The sequence below is a fragment of the Cricetulus griseus genome, chromosome 2 (genome assembly GCF_003668045.3).
Source record: "Cricetulus griseus strain 17A/GY chromosome 2, alternate assembly CriGri-PICRH-1.0, whole genome shotgun sequence".
In the NCBI taxonomy this organism is placed as follows: Eukaryota; Metazoa; Chordata; class Mammalia; order Rodentia; family Cricetidae; genus Cricetulus; species Cricetulus griseus.
This window is the reverse complement of record NC_048595.1, coordinates 146,576,567-146,598,944: the sequence shown is the minus strand read 5'-3', so window position 1 is coordinate 146,598,944 and position 22,378 is coordinate 146,576,567. Positions and strand designations below refer to the sequence as shown.

Here is a 22,378-nt window from a genome sequence, read left to right as displayed (position 1 = left end):
CTGACTGTGCTTCCTGCCCACTATGGTATGAACTACTTTGCTATAAACATGTTCCCAGGAAACTCAACTCACCATAGTCCTAGAAGCGAAAATGTCAAGTGACAAAGGATGAAAACCTTGAAAAACTCAAGCCAATGTAAATATTTTTTTCTTTTGTTTCTGATGGGTGTTTTGATGCAAAAATGTGAAAGTAACTGACCTTTTTTTATAATTAACAAGAGCTACATGTTTTTACTATAGATGTCAGAGAAAATAAAAATAATGAAAGATTAAAAATACAAAAAATCCTTCTTAAAATGTATGTGGACTGTCAAGGAACTGTACTATCTAAAACAATCTTGAAGAAGACTAACAAAGTTAGTGAGGTTTCAAAATTTACTTTAAAGTGAGAGTCATCAAAATAACATGGCATTGGGTAACAAAAAGATAGCCTATGAACCAATGGGATAGACCAGACTCACATATGATCACTGGATTATGGAGCAAGGGTTCTAAGACCACTTGAGGATGTGGGGTGTATCAACTGCTTTTCTAATGCTGTAATAAACATCACATCGTAGAGTAGCTTGTAGAGAGAACTATTTAATTGCCTTACATATCTTAGGTCTCGGTCCACTAAGGGAAGCCAAGGCATGAACTCCAGGTGGAAACCAGGAGGCAGAAGCTGAAGCATAAGCCATGGAGGGATGCTGCTTACTGGCTTTCTCCCCATGCTTGATCAGCCTGCTTTCCTATAGAACCCAGAACCATCTGCCCAGGGGTGGACTGAGACCTCCCACATTATTCCTTAATCCAGAAAAAAAAGATGCCCCCACAGGTTTGTCTACAGGCCAACTGGAGAGTCTTTCTTCCCAGACACATCTAGGTTTTTATTAAGCTGAAAAAAAAACAAACAAAAAACAAACAAATCCAACCAGGATACTGGAGAACCTGTATATCCATGTTTGGGTGAAGCTGTACCTTCATATTACACTATATATAAAAATTAACTCAAAGAGGTCTAAAGACATGGACAGAAAAGCTCAAATGTAAGTAAATCTTTCAGAAGTAAAGATTAATGACATTTGCTTTGGCACTGACACTGTGTTGTGCTTCAGAGATGGGGCTCAGGTAGTTAAACCAAACCAAATACATTTGCTAACTTTTGGAAGGCATTTCTCTAGTAGCACAGAGGAAGAAGTCCCCACTCTGTTGGAAAACTCATTGGTTAATACTCCTACTACCTCTGTGTTTGTCATTAAGCATCTGTCTTTGTGATCTGACTGTGATAAGCCCCATCAGGTTATCATAAAAGCAAGGATATAGTCAGTCATGTGTCATTTATTTTCTGATGGGATTGGCCAGCTTTCTGTAAGTGGCAAAATACCTGTAATAATCAACTTAAGAGGAATAAATAAAACATTTTTACTGACAGATTCAGAGGTTTCACTCCATCCTTAATTAGCCCTGTTTCTTGTGTCCATGGCCAACCTGTAGAAGTGACTGGTGAAGGAGGCTGCTGACCTTATGGCAATTGGGAAGCCAAAGAGTGAGAGAAGGAGCTTGGCCCCATCTTGTTCCAATGAAATGTCTGTTCAAACCTTTGAACTATTTTTAATCTTGGGTTCTTTTTTTTGTCTATGTCACATTGATTTCTACTTATTCCTATGTTCTGACAGATGTGTCTTGTGAATATCTTCTCTCAATAGCTTTGCCCTTCTTCTCTCTGAATTTGTGTTTTGGTAAGCAGAGCACTGTTGTGTCTGCATTATCCAATTTGTCATCTTTATAGTGGTTAGTGCTTACTCATGGGGTCCATTTAAGGATCTGTCTGTGAAAGTCTGAGATGTATTTCCAGCTATGTTGCATTATTTTACATTTGGGTTCACAACTGGGGTTATTTTGAGTATGTGTTGTGAGAAACAGGGCAGATATCCCCTCCCTCCTCCCGCCTCCATGGGTATTTAGCTGAAATGGCATTTGTTTAAAACTCTGTCCTTTTCCTATTGTCCTGCCTCCTCCTTATCAAGTGGCAAGGCATGCATAGCTCTTCTCTCTGTTCTTTTCCTGTTCTCCTTTCTTTTCTGATCAGTTCCAGTGACAACGTCACACTGTTTTCATTGCAGTAGCTTTGGTTTGGTTTCAACTTTAGCAGCTATTTGTATAAGTGTTCCAGCTTTGTTTATTTTCAGGAACTTGTGTGTGTGTGTGTGTGTGTGTGTGTGTGTGTGTGTGTGTGTGTGTGTGTGTGTGTGTGTGGTGTTGTATGAATGTGTACATGCTCGTGTAGGTGTATGCCTGTGTGCATGCAAGTGTTGTGCACATGCAGATGGAAGCCAGAGGTCAAATGTCAATCTCTTTCCTCTTAATTTTTGAGATGAGGTCTCTCTCTGAACCTGGAGCTCACTGATTGGGTAGATTGGCTGGCCAGTGAGCTGCAGGGTTCTGCCTGTCTCGGCATTCCTAGCAAGGTGTGTATACAGATGCAAACTGCTGCTATAGCTGAATTTTATGTGGGTGCTGGGACCTGAACCTCAGGTTCTCATGCTTGCACAACATGCACTTTACTAACTGAGTCATCTCCACAATCCCTTCTGTCATTCCTGTTTCTATAGAGTAAAATTTAATCAGCATCAGATTGAGGAGAATATAATATCATCTGTTCTAATTCATGAGCATGGTACATCTTTATGTTTATTTAAGACTTTGATTTTGCCAATAATACTTTGTAGTTTCATGTATTTAGTAGTTTCATGTGCCAAAAGAGCTGGTAACTAGTAGAACTATGTTAAGTATTTTACAACATTAGCAATCTCTGGACCCTGCCTCAGGCCTGTAACACAGCATAGGAAGTCAGATGCCTAAGAAGCCAAATTCCTCCACATTTTTTATGGAAGTAAAAATCTTTGTGTCATGTGGCAGAACTGTTTTTAAATAAATCCCACCTTTATATAACAGTTTCTACATGAAATTTTTCTAGATGTTCCAGGCAGACATATTTTTATTACCTGACTGTTTTTATTAATTGTCCCAATAATTTCTTTTTTAATTTTCTTTTTATTCATTCTCTGTGTCTTTCATATCATACACTTTAATCTCATTCATTTCTCATACCTTCGTATCCACCTGCTGCCCTCAAAACCTCCCCACCAAAATAAAATAAAACAGAAGAGAAAAAAAGAAAATTAAAACAAAAAGGAAAAGAGGAAAAATCTAGTTATGGAAGTTGTAGTGAGACACAGTGAGTTACACAGTAAACCCTTGTATCCATGTATCTTTACTTGCAAGTGTTCATTGCAAAGAATCATTGGTCTGTTTCTAGGCCTCTGGTTTCTGCTACCCCATTGATGCTGGGCCCTCCGTGGGACTCCTCTTGGATATGTTGCCCTGTGTCATGGAGATCCTTCAGCTTTGGGTATGAAGGAATAGCCCCTTCACATGCTCCAGTAGATCACAGATGAGGTGGATGTTGGGGTGGGCCAACTCATAAGCCTGGTTCTGGGCCTGGGTAGTTGCAGAGTTCATTAGCCCGCCAACTGTCCCCTGTCTTCACCACCAGGGTGAGCTCTCCAGCATTGCCCTGGCTAGTTTACTCCTTGCAGTAATGAGCAAGCGGGGGGGGGGGGGGGGGGGGAGCAGTTCTCCTGCTTTCACACCCTCAGGGTGGGATTCCCACACCTACACCTTCAGGGCATCTATGGTGCCCAGGTGAGGTGTAGGATGGACTTTCCCAAGTGTTGCAGCTAATAAAGGGGAGGATCAGCTCCCTTGTCAGCTGGAGGTGATGGGGGCAAATGGGAAGGGTGTCTTTCCCTCACAACCACCACCACACTGCAGATGGGGGAGGCATTACCAGCTATGCACTGTTCTCCCCCTCAGGGCTGCCTCACCAGCATCCCTGTCTACAAGGTCAACTCTATTGTGTGAGGTGTAGGACCTTCTCTCCTGAGTGCTTCAGTTGGTGAGCTGCAGGACAGGTTCTCCCTAGTGTTGTAGCCAGTGAGGGGCTGGGCCAACTCTGTACAGCCCCATCCATAATTTCTGATTAATTGTGTGGTGCAGTGGCAACTGTGGAGCTGGTTCTCTGTTTCCACCCTAAGTTCATTCTGGGGATTGAACTCAGGTCATCAGACTTGCAGAGCAAGGCATCTGAGTTTCCAGCCTTGGTTGCTGTCTGCCTGGGCATGAGTGTGCATGGCACATGTTTTTCTATGCTGTAAGAGTCTCACACATAAACTGAAGCAAAATGGGTTATCAGTGACTCTCAGGTCTTCTAATGCCATGCTTTTAGAGTTACTTTAAGGTTCAATTTCTGACACTGTTTAGATGTCATCCATTCACCTTGCCCCCATGTTCCTCTTTTAGGAAACTCCACCTGTTCTTTAAAATACAGATTAATTGGTATGCTGTCCAAAGAGTTTTCCCAAAATAACCCTTTGCCATCTTTTTGCACTTCATCTCCTGTTCCTCCTGCACACCACAGAAACACCCAAGCCCCTCTCTGACCACATTTTCAACAGTATCATGTGACCCCTCCCCCCACCCCATGGGAAAAAGGAATGTTGGCCCCTAGCCCAGGAATATGCACACAGTAGGTCTTCAGACCATGCTGCATGGTTACATGTCAAGAGGAACTATTTTCCTGGCATCTTCGGAAGGAAAATCTTTAAGTTCTGTCTTTTTGAGGTTGTTTAGAACAGCCTGTTGTTTTTTCTGATTCCTGCATTTTCCTTTGTTTTTCATGGAACCCTCGGAGCTGATTTCCTGTCAAGCTTTGCAAATAAATATCAAGGTCAGGGGCTGGAAACAGTTCTGGGGCTGTCTTGGTACCTCTTGATTCCACTGGGCCAAGAAACGCTTTCAAGCCCTAGGGCAGAAGTTTTTCAAAACAAGTCTGTTCCAGCAAGGGTGTGAGCCCCTTCCACCCACTGGGCCCCCTCCTTCCTGCATTTTAACTACTTTGGGAAGAAAAGAAGTTCTGGAAAGGCTTTGGTGTTTTTGAACCACTAAGTGAGCTAGGTGATGAGGCCTGTGGTGATTTCTCAGTGAGAGGTTCCTACAGTGGGAGACATGGGGCAGCGAGGTGGTGACAGAAGGGTCCGGAGGTAGCAGGCTTCCTGATCTGCCACATGGCTCCCTTCTGCTCTCCCTGCTCCTAGCTGGCTGTTCTCATGCTCAAAGGGGCTTTGATCCTTGAGACCCGGTGGTGCTTGTCCAGTCCTCCTTTGTGTTAGAGTTGAAGGAAACTCGGAGGAGTCCTCTTTGCACCTTTGTCTTATTTCTCTTCTCTTTGTTTCTGTTCTTTTCTTGTGCATTTTGCTTGTAAATAAACATTAGGGGCAGGTTCAAAGGAAACCTCTGCTCAGTAGCTTTGTGGCTCACTTTGAATGACACAACATCCCTCCCAGGTCCTGAGACTTGCAGAGGACCGAGGCTGTCAGGTATCTGTCCAGAGTCTATCCCTGCTATGACTTCAGTAGGGATGAAGGGATGGATAATAGAGTTCTTGTCCATGTAGAGGGTTTAAGTCTTTCTAGCTTCCTTCCACCCAGTCTCTTCACCCCATTGGAAATGGGAAAGTGACATTTCCTCAATTGCATATAAAACATTCCAGCCTGCTTGCTGGAGCCCTATGGGAAGTTGGGCTGCTTAATTTTTAGCACCCCCCCCCAACCGCCCCACTTCACCACAGCACAGACTTTCAATGAGATATGAAATTACTTCCAGACAGCAAAGCCTTCCAGTTTGGGAACAGAGAAACAATTTAGAATGAACACCCCCCCACCACACACACACACACACACACACACACACACACACACACACACACACACACACACACACACTGGACCTGACTTAATTATATGCAACTCTGAGCTTGGCTACATCCACCAAGTTCCTTCCCAGCAATGGAAAGGTAAGGGGAACGAAGAGGTTTTTAGATGCCTGGCCCTCCTGTAGTGACCCGCTCTGCCTCTGGCACACCTGCTGTGTGGCTTCCTTCCACCTCTGTGTCCCTGGGGCTTCCCTTGGAAAAGGTCTCCTTCTGTCATGCTTGGATTATGACTACCACCGCCCACATGTCTGGCAACCTCCTATTCTGGTCCACTTCCCCCTCATAAATCAAATGAATGTGGATCCTACTGTCAACCCGCCCCCCCCATCATTTAAGATTTTTTGGTGGCTTCATCATAACAGATGAAACCCCAGCCCCAGAGTCTGAGAGCAGACCCTAGGTCCCATCAACTTTTCAGATTTTCTCTCCTCTCCTCTACCATCTTTCCATTTCCCATACAAAGCTTTATTTCAATGAACAGTTAAAAGGACTCCCACATACACTGCCCCCTCTATTCCCAACATCTTCCCTTATCTGTCCATTGTTTGTTTATCCATGTAGTCAACAAATGCCTTAGTTTTATTACCATAAACATAAAAGCTATTAGCATGCCCAGCATTGCCCCTGGGAATTCAATGGCAGCAACATCCTTTCTTTCTGGAGTTTTGTTTTTGTGTTTTTCTTAAAAGAGATGAATAAGAGCAGAACAACCAACAATCTAAGTTTCAGGAAGGAATCTAACAGAGGTGCTAGTGAAGGGGTGCTGGGGTCTTGGGGACAGCCATGTCTTGCATAGACTGGCCAGAAAGGTATATGCAGGGTGCCGTACTTAGGCTGCAACCTGGAGGCTGGGGGATACCAGAGTGGAAAGGAGTCCTCTGCAGAGGGGGCACACAAAGGCTGTGACATTGTGATGCAGTCAGGACTTCAGAGAACCAACCAGCACCTTAGAGGAGGAAACACTGAACAAGCCAGCAGAGGGAGGGTTGGAGCACACTGGTGGAGTGGGAGTGGGGTGGGGGGGGTGTCAAGCAGTGCACCAAAGAGCCCAACTACTATCTTGAAAGAGTTTCCTCAGGTTACTATGCAGGCAGAGGGTCAGGGTGGAGACATCTAGGGTCATGTAAGAGCTCTGAAAGGATACCCAGTGACATAGATGTGGACACAGCAGCGGACTGAAGGGAAATGAGTGTGGAAAACAGGCACATTGCAGGAAAATCCCTTGACGGAGGATGCCTGGGGAGGAGGCCTGTCCTGTGTGGTCCCCCCTAAGCTGGGGCCATCACTGCGGCCCTCAGGGAGGTTTGGGCACTGGCTTGGATCTTTCAGTTTCTTGTTTTGAGCAAACCACTACCTCTTCAGACTTTGTCCTCCCAGTCATACTCAATGCTGTGCTCTTGGGATTTCCAGCACAAATTCAAGTTCTTTGCAACTTTCGCCCACCTCCTTGAAATTCAGAGCTGTCCCCATCACAGGTTGCCTCTTACCATAATTGTTCCTATGGGCACCATGGGCATAGGACCCCATAGTTTTCAACTATGGGTTGTGACCTCTTTGAGGGTCACATGATTCTTTCACAGGTGTCACCTAAGACAATTTGTTTATCAGATATTTATGCTATGGTTTACAACAGTAGTAGAATTACAGTTATGAAGTAGCAACAAAAATAATTTTATGGTTGAGGTTACCACAATATAAGGGATCATATTAAAGGGTCACAGCATTAGGAAGGTTGAGAACCACCTCCCTAGAGGAACTCCTTCAGACAGTGGGGGAAGTCATGTTAGATCATTAGGATTTTAGGGGTATGAATATGGCCATGTAAAATGTATTAGAAGGGAATGGTAAAGAAAGCATCCTTCATACACTGGCCTGTTCTACAGACTTCGGATTAAACAGTTGCAGCTCAAGCACCACCCAAGACAGAAAATGGGCTGGACTCAATTGGGGGATTTGTCAAAGCATAAGAGAAAGTAGCCAAATGAGCACCTCTGGAGATTGGAACTCAATGTGCAGAGGCTTTTGTTCTTTGCCTGGACGCTCAGTGGTCAGGACCCAGTGGCTGGGCAGACAGCATTCAGATAGAGACAAGGATGAGGTCCAGGTGACAGGAAGGGCTCCTAAAAAGACAGCACAGTGCAGTCCCATCTCAAATCATCTCTGGGCATGTCTGTGAGGGTATAATTTTAAGTGGGAAGATCCACCCTAACTGTAGGCAGGACATAAGATTCCACAGGTTGGGCCCTCTACTGAGTGAAAACTGAGAAAGCAAATTGAACATTAGTATTTCTGTTTCTCTGCTCCCTGATTGTGAATGCTATGTGACCAGATGACTCACATGCTTACAGCCATGACTTCCCTGCTATGAGTGCCTGTACCCTCAGACTGTAAACCCAAATAAAGCCCTCCTTCCTTAAGTTGCCTTTGCCAGGTGTTTTGTCTCAACAGTGAGAAAAATAACTAATGCAGCATCTAATTCACAGCTCTGGTGGCTGGAGTCTTGGTACTTTGAGTCAAGCTGGGATAAAGACAGAGTAGGTAGGCCATGCCTTGCCTGCAGCACGAGGACTCGGACCTAGGCAAACTGGAGGGAATTCATGTTCAAGGTAACTGACCTAGCTATTGTCCTGAGCAGTAAGCTCCCAGATGCAACTCTTGGAGCAGATCCCCACTGCTGTGTAGCCATAGTCAGGGGCTGGGGATGTCTTGGTCCTCTGATGGGGAACTCGCCTCCTTTGGCAGAGCATCCATTTTTCTTCTGTTGCCAATAAAAATCCCAGTACTGTTCTTTCTCCTCTGCTTTGCTCTATTGCTTCTGACAGAGTTTGCCAGTTAGCCGAGGTCAGGATTTCCTTTTTACAAACAGCCTGCTTTCAGTCAGTGGGGCCAGAGGTTTCCTAAATTACAAACCCTTTCATTTCTTCTGCCACAAGTCATCCTGTCAGTTTGGATGATCTCACGGAGTGGAGGGGAATGGAAATGCTCAGGGAGACACTGAAAGAAAGATGAGCTCTTAGGAAGGCACTGCTCTGGGAATCAGCACCAGGCTCTGCATTGATAGGCTGGTCTGTCATCACTGATGCTGTCTGTGTCTACTGGAAAGTTCCTTTTGCATCTGAAGTGGACCAGCAGCCTCTCCAGGTCCTGTTAAGCAAATGGTCTCCTTTATAGTTCTTTGAATTGAGAAGCATCCATGTCACATGCAAATGCTTTGAAAACCAAATTTAAAATGTTATTGGGAAACATGTGTCTATTTACCTTGCATTTGTAAATGCTGATTGGAAGAAAAAAATCTTAAAGCAGAAGAATGACCTGGGATTGAGACGCTGGGTTTAAAAAGAAATAAAAAGATACGAGCCCCCATCCTTAATCAAGAAGCTATCTCCAGTTGACAACCATTCACAGAGGAAAGTTAATTTACTCCAGTGGAGTCTCACTGGGCATGTTAACCACGTATAGCTGTAGGTCTCATTCCTAGCAGTAGATGGCCAACACAAAATGAACTCAATGATATTTTTGTAGATAATTTTGTATCTCACTGCTTGGTTTGGGCATTTTTTTTTAATCTTACTGGTCTTTTGCAGGCATATTATAGTTTCTGATTTTGTGGGGGGGGCTGCTTGGGGGGGGACTTGTTTTCTTTTGTGTTTCCTATTCTTTCAATTAATTCATTCACTCATTCATTTTTTTCCTGCTCATTTCCTAAAGAGAGAGTGTGGAGTTGAGTAGTTGGGGACATGGGGATCCAAGGAGAGTTGCGGGAAAGGAAATTGTGATCAGAATATATTGTAGGAAAAATATTTTCAATTATAAACAATACGCATTCATTAAACATGAGAAAGTGTAATAACTGGATGCAGGAGGCCCTGAAACCCAGACTGGGACTCTAACTCAGCCTGGTGGTTAGTGACAGATTAAGGTGGCAAAGCCAACTTTGACTGGCCTCACAGCTCAGCTCAGGGTATCTCCATGATCCAGCAGGGAGGGTTATGGTCTTGACTTTCCCTTATGTGACTGTGACCTTTGCATGGGGAGGAGAGAGGATATGGTCCCTGAGTGAAAGCATTTAACCCAAGTCCTGTAATCTACACAGTGCAGCCGGTCAAACTAGACAGCTCTGGGCCCTAGCACTGTAAGCAGTCATCTGGGAAAGTACCCACATTGGAAAGGCAGGGAATGCCTTTCGCTAGCCCACCTATTGTTTCTGTTCATTTTCCTATTCCTTCTCCCATGATAGGAACAGGTCTTGCTCCTCTAATTAGCATTGAGCCTACATTTCACCCTAGCCTCTTTTGTCTCCTGGCTACTCATCCATTCTTTAAGCTTCAGGCTTCCAGTTTGAGGTTTTCTTCCCCTTTATCAGCTAGCTGGAACCCTTTCCCAGTTTAGCCTGGTGTATTACTCTTCCAATCTAGCCTGCTATCAGTCTCGCCTCTATGCCAAGTTTTGCTCAGGCCAATTCCTTGCTTTGAGTCTGTAGGAGCCTGTGCAAGCCTACTGCTGGTCTCCATTAGCACTGCTCACAGAGACCTTTCTAGAATGTCAGTGAGTTCTCTAACATCCACCAGCCAAAGACTTGAGAGCAGGGGCCTGTTTTTTACTTTGTTTCTAGGCCCAGACTCAGCAATGCAGAGCATGTCTACAGGGTTATTACTGTGTTAGAGAAGTTGATTCTTCATGTGGGCAGGAAAAGATGTATATACAAACTTAGCATATAATAGTTGGCAACATTAGACAATCTGCTAGGCAGTGGTCCAATACTTTGTAAATATTAGTTTAATTTTTCTCTCATAATCTTTGAAACTAGTCATTGTTATTTCCATCTTGGGCAACCAAGAATACAGTTAAATGGTTGGCTGACTTTGCTCTGCTGGGACTGCAGGCAGTCTGCCCACAGAATTGAGTTTGCAAACAGCAAGAATGACTTGTTTCACAATGGTGTGGATAATGACTCTCTTTACCTCACCCATGTTCCTATGTGCCTCACTTTCCCTATATGTAATGCCTTGCTCTGTCTGACTATTATTATGTCAACAAACAAACTCAGATTTTAGATTTCCATCATCCTCATCCTAATCAGACCACTGCTCACTGGCCTTCCCTGTGCCTAATAACGATTTTCTCCACACCTTCTCTTTCTCCACCAACCACCTTCACTATAGCCCATTGTATACTAATCCAGGGTGATCATTGCAAGAAGAAATCAGATCCAGCGACAATCCATGTCTAACCCTGAGTGATGCCTCCTTCACTTAGAATAGGATCCATAAATTTTGTTTCCATAAGTAGTCTTTCTAACCTGAATGTAGCTTACTCACCCACAGGCTAAGTCATTCACAATCTGTTTCTACCGGCTTTACCATGAAGTCAGTTATTGGATCTTGCCCCATGCTGTCTAGGGCAGTGCCACATTGGGGATGGCAAGCCCATGGGATGGAATATGACCTCCCCATAAAGGCAGAGCTAAATGGAGTACACATTCAAGAGAAGGAGCCAAAACTTTGTGATATTAGGAGAAAGAGCTTTGCCAAGGACAAAGGGCTGGCTGTGGTGTAGCTGGAGTGAGGCTAGAATGCTAGAATGTTCTTGCAAAGATGAAGTGGGATTCTTGGTCTATATGCTGACCAGAAGTACAGAAGGCTTGTTCATTACAGCAATGGGAGATAATGCTGAGAAGAAAGCTGTATTTGGAAGCTTTGCAATACTAGAAATCTGAGCTTAAACTAATGGTCAGGGGGAGCCCTTAAAATGGTTGGACTTGGGGTCTGTGCCATATGAGAAGTGGCAGAGTATTTATCTTCTGAGTATATAACCCCCATTTTGCATATTTTTCATATGAGAACTGAGATCTGATAACACCATCATTTCCCACCTCTGCCTCTTCAAAGATTTCCCTTCAACTCTCATCATTTTCATAATGTACACCTAGTTATTCAAGCAAATTGATGTAGTGAGTGCCTATGAAAAGTTCACATCACAGGGCTGATGAACGGGCCAGGCAACTGTGTGTGTTTGGTTGTCATGTATTTGAATATATGAATGTTGTGTTTCTCGGGTTGAATTCTCAAGAGAAAGTGGGTTGTACAGTTTTATAGCTCTCTGTCAGTGATTAATCTGACAAATCACAGAGATATATGTTGTGAGTGTTCTTTTTTGATGAAACTGCCTCATATTGCTCTCCCTTAGGTATTTAAGTAGGTAGATCTATGTTCTGCAATCCAAGATAATTTATGCTTAATTCTGTTCTCTCATAGATAAATTTGAGTTGATATAGTCTGGAGAAATAAAGAGCTTTTCCATTCTCCAGTCCTTATGATGATCAAAGAACCAGCTGTTGCCTTCCAGTTCAGCTCCTAAAGGACTGATAAAGCCATCACCGGGTTATCCATATGACTTCCATTGGCTGCAAGGTTCTAATGCAAATAAGACACTGTTCCTCCACATAACCAAAGCCAGAAAGATGATACTGACATTCAAGGAGCATACAGTACCGCACAAATCAAGTTTATTAATTTAAACACAAAATTAATGAAGAAAAAATCTGTACACAACTGTGGACACAACAAACCTATTTTTTTTTTTTTTTACAGAAAGGCCAAGATCAAAGTTGTCTTTTCAGTCTGCAGAGTACAAAAACATCAAATGAAGAGACTTAAAAACTGTCCACTTCTGTCTACACCATGTGAGACAGGAAATGAATTCCATTATTCACTTGCACAATTTGGAGAATTTCACAAGGACTAATGTTAGCAGCAACATGGAATTGTAGTAAAGGAAAAGGTAGAGTGGTTTGTCTGCTACTTTGGGTCAAACCCAGTACCCCCGATATAATGTTAGACAATATTTCATGGCAACACAAAGCCCAAGACGAGAAAAACTCCTGCCCATACAAATTCATCATTTTGGAAGAATCTTATAACAAGACAAACATGATTATTTGTCATCACCCCCAACCAGCTTCAGATTTATGTCTGTAATGCCATAAATAGAGAGCGATATTGCAACATTAGTGTTTATTACCCATTGTGGGTAATGAACCTTCTCTGGGGCAGGGGGGGGGTTGAGGGGTGAGGGGAAAAGACTGAGTGGAGCAAGTGATGAGCTATGTGGTAATTTTCATTGATACAAACAAGAAACCCAGACACAATAATAATTGTGAGCACATGGAAACTCTGCTAGGCTCCAATTAATTTTATTAATAAAATATATTCTATCATCTATATTCTTTCTGTGGGATGAAGCATTTGAATAATCACTCTTTTCCAAGTAGTTACATATAATACATTAATATTGAAATGAGAGAGTGAGGTGGGCCGGAAGACTTTTAAGCTTTTTTCAGTTATCAAACTGCTGTGTAATTTTTATCAAGGCCCTTCTAAAACCAACACACACAAAAAAAATTAGAAAAATTGATGGGATAAAAGATTGGGAAAATAAAATCCTTGTTGACACTTGACATTCATGCTTTTGGTCTTAGATAACATTATCAAAAAGATCCATTATCTACAATATTTATACCCAATACTTAGCTAAGGCACTGTGAGAGTTAGTGCCCAAGCTTCCTATGAAGGCATTTCTACCTCATAATAGCATCTCCCTACACAGAATGTAAAAGAATCATCCATTATTACAAATTTACACCAAAAATTCTTTCTGTACACGATTGTCTCAGTGATGTACATTTTACATGTTTAAATTAGACATACTTTAAACTACTTTGCAATGTGCTAAAATTCAAAGTACTTGCTGCACTGTCAGGCAAAGGCCTTCCTTTAATTGATTATTTCTTATGCTATTGTCCCTTCAACTATTTGATACTGAGAAGTCTGTCTTGGTGAATTATATGGTAAGTGAATTATACCTCAGCAAATCTGTTTTTCGAAAGTCTTTTCATAAATAAGTAGCGATGTACAGATTGCCCTGGGTAGGAGACACCAAAAAGTAAACCTTTGAAAAAATACCTCCACTGTTGTCTAGGAGACACACTTCAGTCTTTGCTGTGGAATCAAGTTTGCTGGGTTGGAGAAGCTGTTCATGTCACATTTGCTGAAAACCAAAGTGTCTGTAGGTCTTTTCTTCACAGGTTTGAACCATGTAGTTAATGTAGCCAAGACACATCACACTGTGCTAGAACATTCTCATGGCTTCTTTTCATTGGATTCACAGTACTAGAGTCAACAGCTGTTCTGAAGAAATACACATGGTCCTCCTCCATTAACCTTGAGGGTAGCAGTCAAGACCACAGCATCCATATGTTGAAGCTGGTACGTTCTGCAGACCAGAACTGACACAAGACTGAGGCCTGCTGGATTGTCTCTGGCCACAGGGCAGTTGCGCAGTGTCAAATAGGCAGGAGGCTGTTACAGGTACTCTAATTCCAAGGCATGATGCAGGGCCATGAGGTCCGAGTGACTGGAGACCCTCCAGAAGGGCATAGCATGCTGCAGGGGGCAGACAAATGGTAAGGACAGAAAACCTGACTGACATAAAGAAGCACATCTCCTTAGAGAGGCACTGCCCTGCTCTCCCCCATTTCAGTACTGTAAATACTGCCAGCCAGCATATTCATGTCACATCTACTTAAGACACTACCCCCCACCCCAAGAACAATGGTGTGAGTGTAATGTCTACTTCTTTCCACTAGAACTCCACTGTGATTTGAATGACAATTCAGAACTTTAAATAAAAGTCACTGAAAAGAAGCTGGGGCTTTTCCCTGTATGTCCTTTGTAGTTGTCAATGTGGAAAGTTTACAAAGCTTATAATTTATGGTTGAGAAGTTTTCCTTGGTTGATAGTATTTTGCATTTTTTCCTAAACACAATCTTGCTCATAGATGAAGCAGCTTTTCTTTTTCATGACTATTCCATGTGGGGAAAGTTGTAAATGAGCAACTGAGGTTAGTGTGAGTATGTGTATCTACAGTTGTTTAAGCCATTAAGGCACAAATCAAGTTCAGACAGAAGTGTCTGAGAACACCTGAACAAACCAATTGTCCTCGAAAGAGGGTGTTCCTCCTTCCACGGAGGCTGAAATAGACCTCTGCTCACAGACATTTGAAAAAGTATTTGTGCAGTGGCATAATCTTAATCTGAGAACATTCTGTTTTCTTCACAGTAAAACAGGTTTCTCTCACACACAATAATCTAGAGGTAGATATACAATCTGCAATTACAGTTCTGAAGAATTTGAGGAAATTTCATAGAAAGTAGAAAGCTCATGGAAGCTGGATTTCAAAGATTTGTAGGTAGCCTTATATAGCTCATAGAACTGCTATACAATGGCATGTACATTACTTAATGCACTTATAAACAATATGTTAATAGTGTCAATATGCTCAAATTACCTGCTACAGTCATTTACTGTGTTCTCTAACTCTAATATCGAGCATTCCAAACTTAGTCCTCTGACAGGCATTCATATATCTTTGTTATGTGTCAATAAGAGAATAGTCCAGAAATGAATGCCTAAAATCTCTGCAGATGTAAAGAAAGATGGCTCCCTTGGCACTATTAGATTGTAATCTGTACCATGGCTCATTTATTTATTCAGCAAGGATTATCTTTTGTGTTTCTGGGCCCATGGTCTGGGAACAGAAGAGTCTGAGACAGACAGTGCCAGCTCACCCTCTAGACTGTGAAGTGCAGGTATTCATCAGTGTGCTAGTATGAGTAGGAGGGCACAATTATCTTTGCTTAGGAAACCAGGGAAATACCCCAAAGAATAAAGTGACAGTTGAACTGATGGTGAGAGGTGACCATTTGGAAGGATACTGATCGCTCTGTGGCTTCAGGCCACAGATAGTACATATCTTGGAAAGCTCAAATCACCTGATAGATAATAATGAATTATGCTACAATAGCTGTTCTGTCAGGCTGTGGGTAAGGTGACTTAATGGTAGTGTCATTATTCTGCTATGGAAGGCAGAGAAGAGAGAGGTTTAAATAATAGCAGGTAAGGACTGAAAGTAGGATTCCTACCGGGTCTGGGCTAAGTCTGAAGCCTAGATGCTACAGTGCTCCCCTCCCTGTACCTTGTGGCCTTTTTCTGTAGCTGAACAAACTTGCAGTCCCATAGCACAGGCAGATGCACACATAATCCCATTTCATAGCAGATACTTTGTTTGAGTGACTGACTCATAGGGAAGGGTGGCAAACTGATCAGCTGCCATACAAAAGGCTTTCTTTTTCTTATTAGAACAAATTCCTGCATATTGTAAAACACTTTAAGACTATGGAACAATGTAAATAAATACAAACCACTTCTTTCCCTACAACTAAAATGACCACTGTAAGCATATCTATGTTTTGATATATGTACTCACAAAATTATGCATATGTACAGTTTTTACTACTCAGCATGCTCTTTTTAGATACATAATTTTTAAAAAGAAAGATATTCGTTAGTTTCAACCCATAGTTTAAGTGCTTCCATAGTAGCTGTATTTATAGACTTTGTTTTTGCAATCAGTTTGTTTTTCCACACTTTATTTTTTAAAGTTTTATTTTGCATTTTTATGTGTATATGTGTGGGTGTGTGCATGTGAGTGCAGGTGCTCTTGGGGGCTAGAAAAGGGCACTGGGCCCTCTGGAGCTCAAGTTACAGGCAATTGTGAGCCATTCCACATGGATTCTTGGAATCAAACTTGGGTCCTCTGCAAGAGCAGCAAGTGTTCTTGACTTGCTGAGCCATCTCTCCAGACACTACTTTATGCGGTTGTCATTGAACCATTCTCCAAACCTGCTGCTCATCTCTATCCATCTTATTAAGTATAGGTATTCAGGATGCTGGGAGCATGCTGATGGCTCTTTAGATGACCAGCCAGAAGCAGCTTTACAACATTCACTTTCTCAAACACATAGACTACTTGTGGAAGCCTGCGTGCTCTGGAGGTAAATATGTTTGCCTCAGATAAGTCCTCTTTACATACCACCACTATCAGTTCAAATCTGAAAGCTACTGGTACACTGTGGAGTGAAGAGTGAAATGAGTGACAGAGACATTGAAAGGGGAACTGAAATAAAAAATCCAGTGACTCCACTGACAAATTACGGTGCAAAGTAGGCACTTTGATTCGTGGGCTGCCAAAGCAGTTCTGGGAACTGTGTCTCATTCATACCGGTATATTAGATGCCAGCCTAGAGCATGCTTAGACTATTTAACTTTAAATCTAAATAACAATATCTAGAAAGGAGAAATTATTCATAGTCCTGAGTTGGATTGTTTTATAGCATTGAGAGTGAAGGAACTTCACTCTTCCCCTGTAGAGCATTAATAAACTCAGGCCAAGCTGTACCCTGAAAACTACACCAGTAGTGTAAGATAGCTCAGCTTGGTGCAGGGGCATTGAAGCTACTCCTTGGAATAAACCTGCCAAAGGTTTTGGATGAGAGCTGACAGACCCTAGAGAACATTAGCTAGCTCTAGCTGCACTGAGAGTGTCAGCTCCAGTCTCAGCACCATCTGCTTTTAGAAAGCATGGGTAGTGATGTCTGCTGTGGGGAACAGCTTCATTCTCATAGAACCAGAGGGAGCAGTGTCCACAGTCAAGTGGCTTGTTCATAGAAAGCTGCCTAGCAAAGAAGGCCAGTGACTCTTGTTACATCAAATCAATATTACACAGGGTAATATTTCCCTACCCAAGTACATACCTAAGATTTTACATTTGACACTACAGGGGAAAACTGGAGCAATGAAGTGTGTGTGTGTGTGTGTGTGTGTGTGTGTGTGTGTGTGTGTGTGTACGAGATTACTCTTGGCCACTAAAAAAGTATTTCTTACATAAAACCAGAAAGATAGGGTGCCAAGAGATGAAAAGAGTAGTACATGGCTTTGAAGAAGCCTGAGCTCGTCGAATCTTCCCTTAGCCAAATGAGGTTCCTTTATGGCACCATCTTCCCAAAGCTCCAGTTTATCAGTAAATGAAGTAGAATAATTGATTCATTGTTGCTTCCTAGGTTATGGTTAAAATAAAATAAATGTCATTACCTGCAGAGCACCTTAGCTGCAGGAAGAATGAATACATAACACAGAGCATGGGGACACGGCTCAGGACCGCTGAGCCAACAAGACACATCTATTGAAAACCATCTCATCACAACTGGGGCAGTGTGGGTGTAAGAACAAAAGTGATGAATGCAAAGAGAGAAGGGCTCAGCTGCAAGCTGGGCCTACACAGACTCGGAAGAATAAACAAAGCTAGATGGGTCAATGGGCAGGAGTGGAACTCTTGGTTAGATACACAAAGGTGATGAGATAAAAGGGGTTTGGGAAGCATCTTCTGTAATTAGCCTGGAATGTCAACAGGCTGGAATGCTCTGCTAATTACACAGACTAATAAGGAAGGAGGCTTTTCAGGGGAATGCCCGGAGAATATAAGGAGTTTAGATTTTTATCTTGTAAATGAATGGGAAGGGAGGCTAATATTTGCTGAATGCCTGAAAACACTGGGAAGAAGGGATTTAAAACTATTCAGGGGCCAGAGAAAGGGAGTTTTGGAGGTGTGACTAGCTCATCACAGAGAAAGCTGTGTTGGTTAGTATGCAGGACAGGAGACTTGCAGAGAAGAGAGGCATTTGAATGGTCAGTGGCTGGGGACACCTGAATTCATTGGATGAGGTCAGACACTGAGAGGCACACTGCAGAAATGGAAATCCCTAGCAAGGGGAGCTAATAGGAAACAAAGCCTCAAGGGGTACAGGTTTGGGAGTCTTTAGAACCAAAATATGTCCCAAGGGGAACACAATGACATGTCATTCCTGTTCTTCTGGCCTATAGGTACAACTCTTCAAACCTCCTTCCCTCCAAAACTCTGCATTTATTCCTTCTGGTTACACATGACATCCATCCTATAAAAAAAGCTATGTACACAGCTGTTCACATGGAAACTGAAGTTTGCACAGTTATTAAAAATGCATAAATAAAAGTCTCCTACAATCTAAGAGCGTGTCCTCAATGGTGCAAATATTGCACTTTCTGGAATGTACTCACAGAATGTTCCTTGAGGACCTTCTTTGTAACACTAAATTCGAGAAGCTCCAAAAAGCTCAGCCCCAACGGGCTGGTAAAATAATAATAACACACCCACACAGTAGCACATTGGTATAGCCACTTAAAGGATTAGTGATGCAGTGCTCTGTGTTCTGGTACAGAGAGCTGCTGGGACAGATTGCTCAGTGAGAAAAGAAAGGCAGAGACAGAACACAGAATTACCATCTGGGTTTCAAAAACATAAAACCTCTCTGTGCTGTGCATATATGACTTCTAGGCCGCTCGCACACACACAGAAGTTCAGATACTTGTGCAGTTGTAAATAAAGAGACCTCCAAAGACTGATGACTGTAACAGCTCTCGGTAAAACATACTGCCCAGCACAGCACATTTAGTCCCCGTGCCTCTGCTTCCCTCTAGGCTAGTGGCTCTCAACCTCCCTAATGTTGCCTGCCACCCTTTAATGCAGTTCCTCATGCTGTGGTGATGCCCAACCATTAAATTATTTTCTCTGCTACTTCATAACTGTAATTTTGCTGCAGTTTATGAATTGTTATATAAGAATCTGGATTTTCAGTTGGTCTTAGGCAAGACCTAGCACATGATAATTAAGTATGTGATAACTAAATATAAACAAATGACTTTGCTATAATAAACTAATCTTCACTTAGTGTTTAATCTCTATGCCCCCTTAAATAAAATGCAAAGAAATCAGATTGTATTACAATTATTTCTTTAGTCTTTTTCCCAACAAAGGTGGCTTTCTCTGGAGTTTAAAATGAGGCCCTACTGGCCAGCAAGTTTTGGAGCGCACATTTAAAAGGGACAGTTTTTTTTTTTTTTAAATGAAATCTTGGTCAGAACACAGAATTATGGGTGCTTGCTTACTCAATAGAGATTGAAAAAAAAATAGCTATCTAAAAAATTAAAATAGCAATGAAAACCAGGTATCACTCCTTCACCATTCTGATTCTTTAAGTTATACCCGTGCTTAGTTATTTTACTCAAGCCACGCTGCATCTTCATTTCTAAGGAAGTACTTTTATGATACCGATTATGGAGTTAGATTGAATTACTTAGGACAGCCTGACTGAACTGGCAATGTGAATCAGAATGATAGAAGAGTCCTCGGTGGGCACCTGGAGAGTGCTGACTGGTTTCTGGCTTTAAAAAGCCCTCTCTAGCTGAAGAGTATGATTCCAGCAGATAAAAGACATCTCTACAGGGAGGAAGGGAGAAGGCTATAGCACTTTTAAAAGAACAGGAAAAACTGAGAAGCTAGCTAAGCAGTTAAAATTGGTTTTGAAGAAAGGCAAAATGTTGTGATTTTGATTTGAATGCTCAAATGTGCAGAACTCTCCAGGGGATGGACGGGTACTCGCTGTTAATTCTGTTTAGTAATTTCAATCACTTGGTAACTAGTAGATCAGAAGTACAATGTTGTCACTGGGCAGGACGGGCAGAACAGAGCTCTAGATGCCTGTGTGCAAACATCTGCCTCGACAGATGGCTCAGAGGGGGGGGAAAAGCCTACTGTGTGAACAAGCCGTATAACTCTTTAAAAATGAAATCTTAGCATGCTTGGAATGTCTGAGTTTATAGTTTGGCTTCAAATCATAGTTTGGTCAGTACCTCGCTTCTGATTTAGCCACTCCACCCCCATTGGTTTGGTTGTGGTTCTTGGAGAAAGGATCTTACTCTAGTCCAGGCTGGCCTTGAGCTCCCATTTTCCTGCCTCAGTCCCCTGAGTACTGGGAATATAAGCATATGTCACCAGGCCCAGCGGAGTCTGTTTTCTGTCAAACGGGTCAAAGAGGAGACTTCTTCATAGCATCACTGTGAAGCTATAGTGAGATGTTGGAGGGGAGTGCCTGAAAATGGGGGATGGAGTTTCAGATCTGGTGACCCATGCTCCCTATTGAGCACTGATCTTGCCACAGCATGGGTAGCCATTTTATTCATGTCCTTCCTTTGACCTTGTCTATGTGCTGACACTGTGACTTTCTACTCTCCCCCCCCCAAGTTAATTATTAAATAGTCTCTGCTTCTGGGCACAACTCAGCTCTAAATATGTTTAGTATTGGTCGCCAGTTCTCAGGTACCTGTCTCTTCCTTCATGTACCAAGAACCACTTTTAAGGGCCAGCTCAAACATTGTATCGAAAAGACTGGGTAGTCTGATACACTGAGGGATTAAGCCAATAGTTTCCAATGTTTTCAATAGTACTTTGACTTTCTGAAAGCTGACATTTTTACACACACAGAGGTAGATCATAGGGTCCAAGGAGCTTTTCTTTCTGTTTTTTCCCCTCTTACCACATACATTCATTCACTCTCAAAAATCAAAGTAAAGACGATTCGATGATTCATAAATGAAAATTAAAAGAGAATGTTCATTGCCAGTGGGTACCTAATTTCTTTTTGGTGTAAAAAAATGTCCGAAGGTAAATAGTGGAAATGATTTTATCTGCCCCACCCCAAGACAGAAAATGTAGTGTTATTACACCTTTGAATTATTGCATCAGACCTAGAGCACCTGCCTTCCATGCTGTGCTCACCAGGGCTACCAATCTCAGGAACATCTCAGAAAGACCAAGGAAGAGACACGTCCATAGTGGGATTTTATCTGTTTTTGCAATTTATGTGAACACATTTACATCCCCCTCCTGTGAAACACAAACCGAAAAGCCACACTCCCATATCTTTCTCCTGAAATTAAATTTTGGAAGGCCCAGTTCAGAGAGCAGTTGGAAAGCTGGCTCAGGGCCAGAGCGGAGAGAATTGCTTGTGAGGGCCATATTGTTCTTCTCCCAGGCCTCTATGGCCACTGGGAGATTCTGTGTAGGAGTGCCCTGGGAATTCCAGGAGCTTTCCAAGGCGGACAACCTGAGTTTGGCTTCCCACCAACCATTCTTCATCAAATCCCAGGATTGAGTTGGGGGAATTCTAATTTAGTCTGGAGCTGACAGATGTGCCCAGCAACAGTTGTGGCACCTAAAAGCATTAACAGGCCAAATGTGTGTAGGTGCAGCTAGTGCCAGGCACATCCGTGGCATCTTCTGTCATGGACAGACTTAGGGCCCCTGTCTGTGCTCTTACTAGAATTCAGAGGCACTGGAGCTGAAGGAAGCCATCTTCAGAGCTTACGAGAAAGCTGCTACATGTCACACCCGGCAGTGCTACATCTGAGACCTGGAACTTTGGGTGCTGTTTCTAACCAGAAAATGGGCCAAGAACTGAAAATGCTGTGTCCATCATGGTGGTGGAAACAGACTCCTATGAATGAGTTTGTGGGGAAAGGAGTGGGCTTTATTCATCTCATGACAGATGTCCCTGAAGAAACATGGAGTTCACTGTACCAAAATTTAGAGGTGTTCAGGAAGGTTGAAGTTAGAGTCACTAATAGATCTCCACCCCAAGATCACATTCAGTTGTCAAAACAGACATTCACAATTATTTGTGTAATCCTAATTGCCATTTGTTGTCTTTATGAGATTCACATGTTTTAGTGAATCTAATTGGTCAAAGAGATCAAGGAACTAGGCACTGTGGTAATCCCCATTGGGGGAGACAGC

General features: G+C 42.6%; 1 protein-coding gene across 8 annotated transcripts in view; it reads right to left on the bottom strand.

Annotated features, from left to right (window-relative positions):
- Positions 1-12,295: 12,295 nt before the first annotated feature.
- Positions 12,296-22,378, bottom strand: part of Eya1 (EYA transcriptional coactivator and phosphatase 1) — a 143,439-nt gene continuing 133,356 nt past the window's right edge. For all 8 annotated transcript variants that reach the window (XM_027398825.2, XM_027398824.2, XM_027398823.2 and 5 more), the window contains one exon: positions 12,296-14,256. In XM_027398825.2, coding sequence (XP_027254626.1) covers positions 14,176-14,256 — 81 coding nt within the window. In that variant the 3' untranslated portion in view covers positions 12,296-14,175. The remainder of the gene's footprint in view (positions 14,257-22,378) is intronic.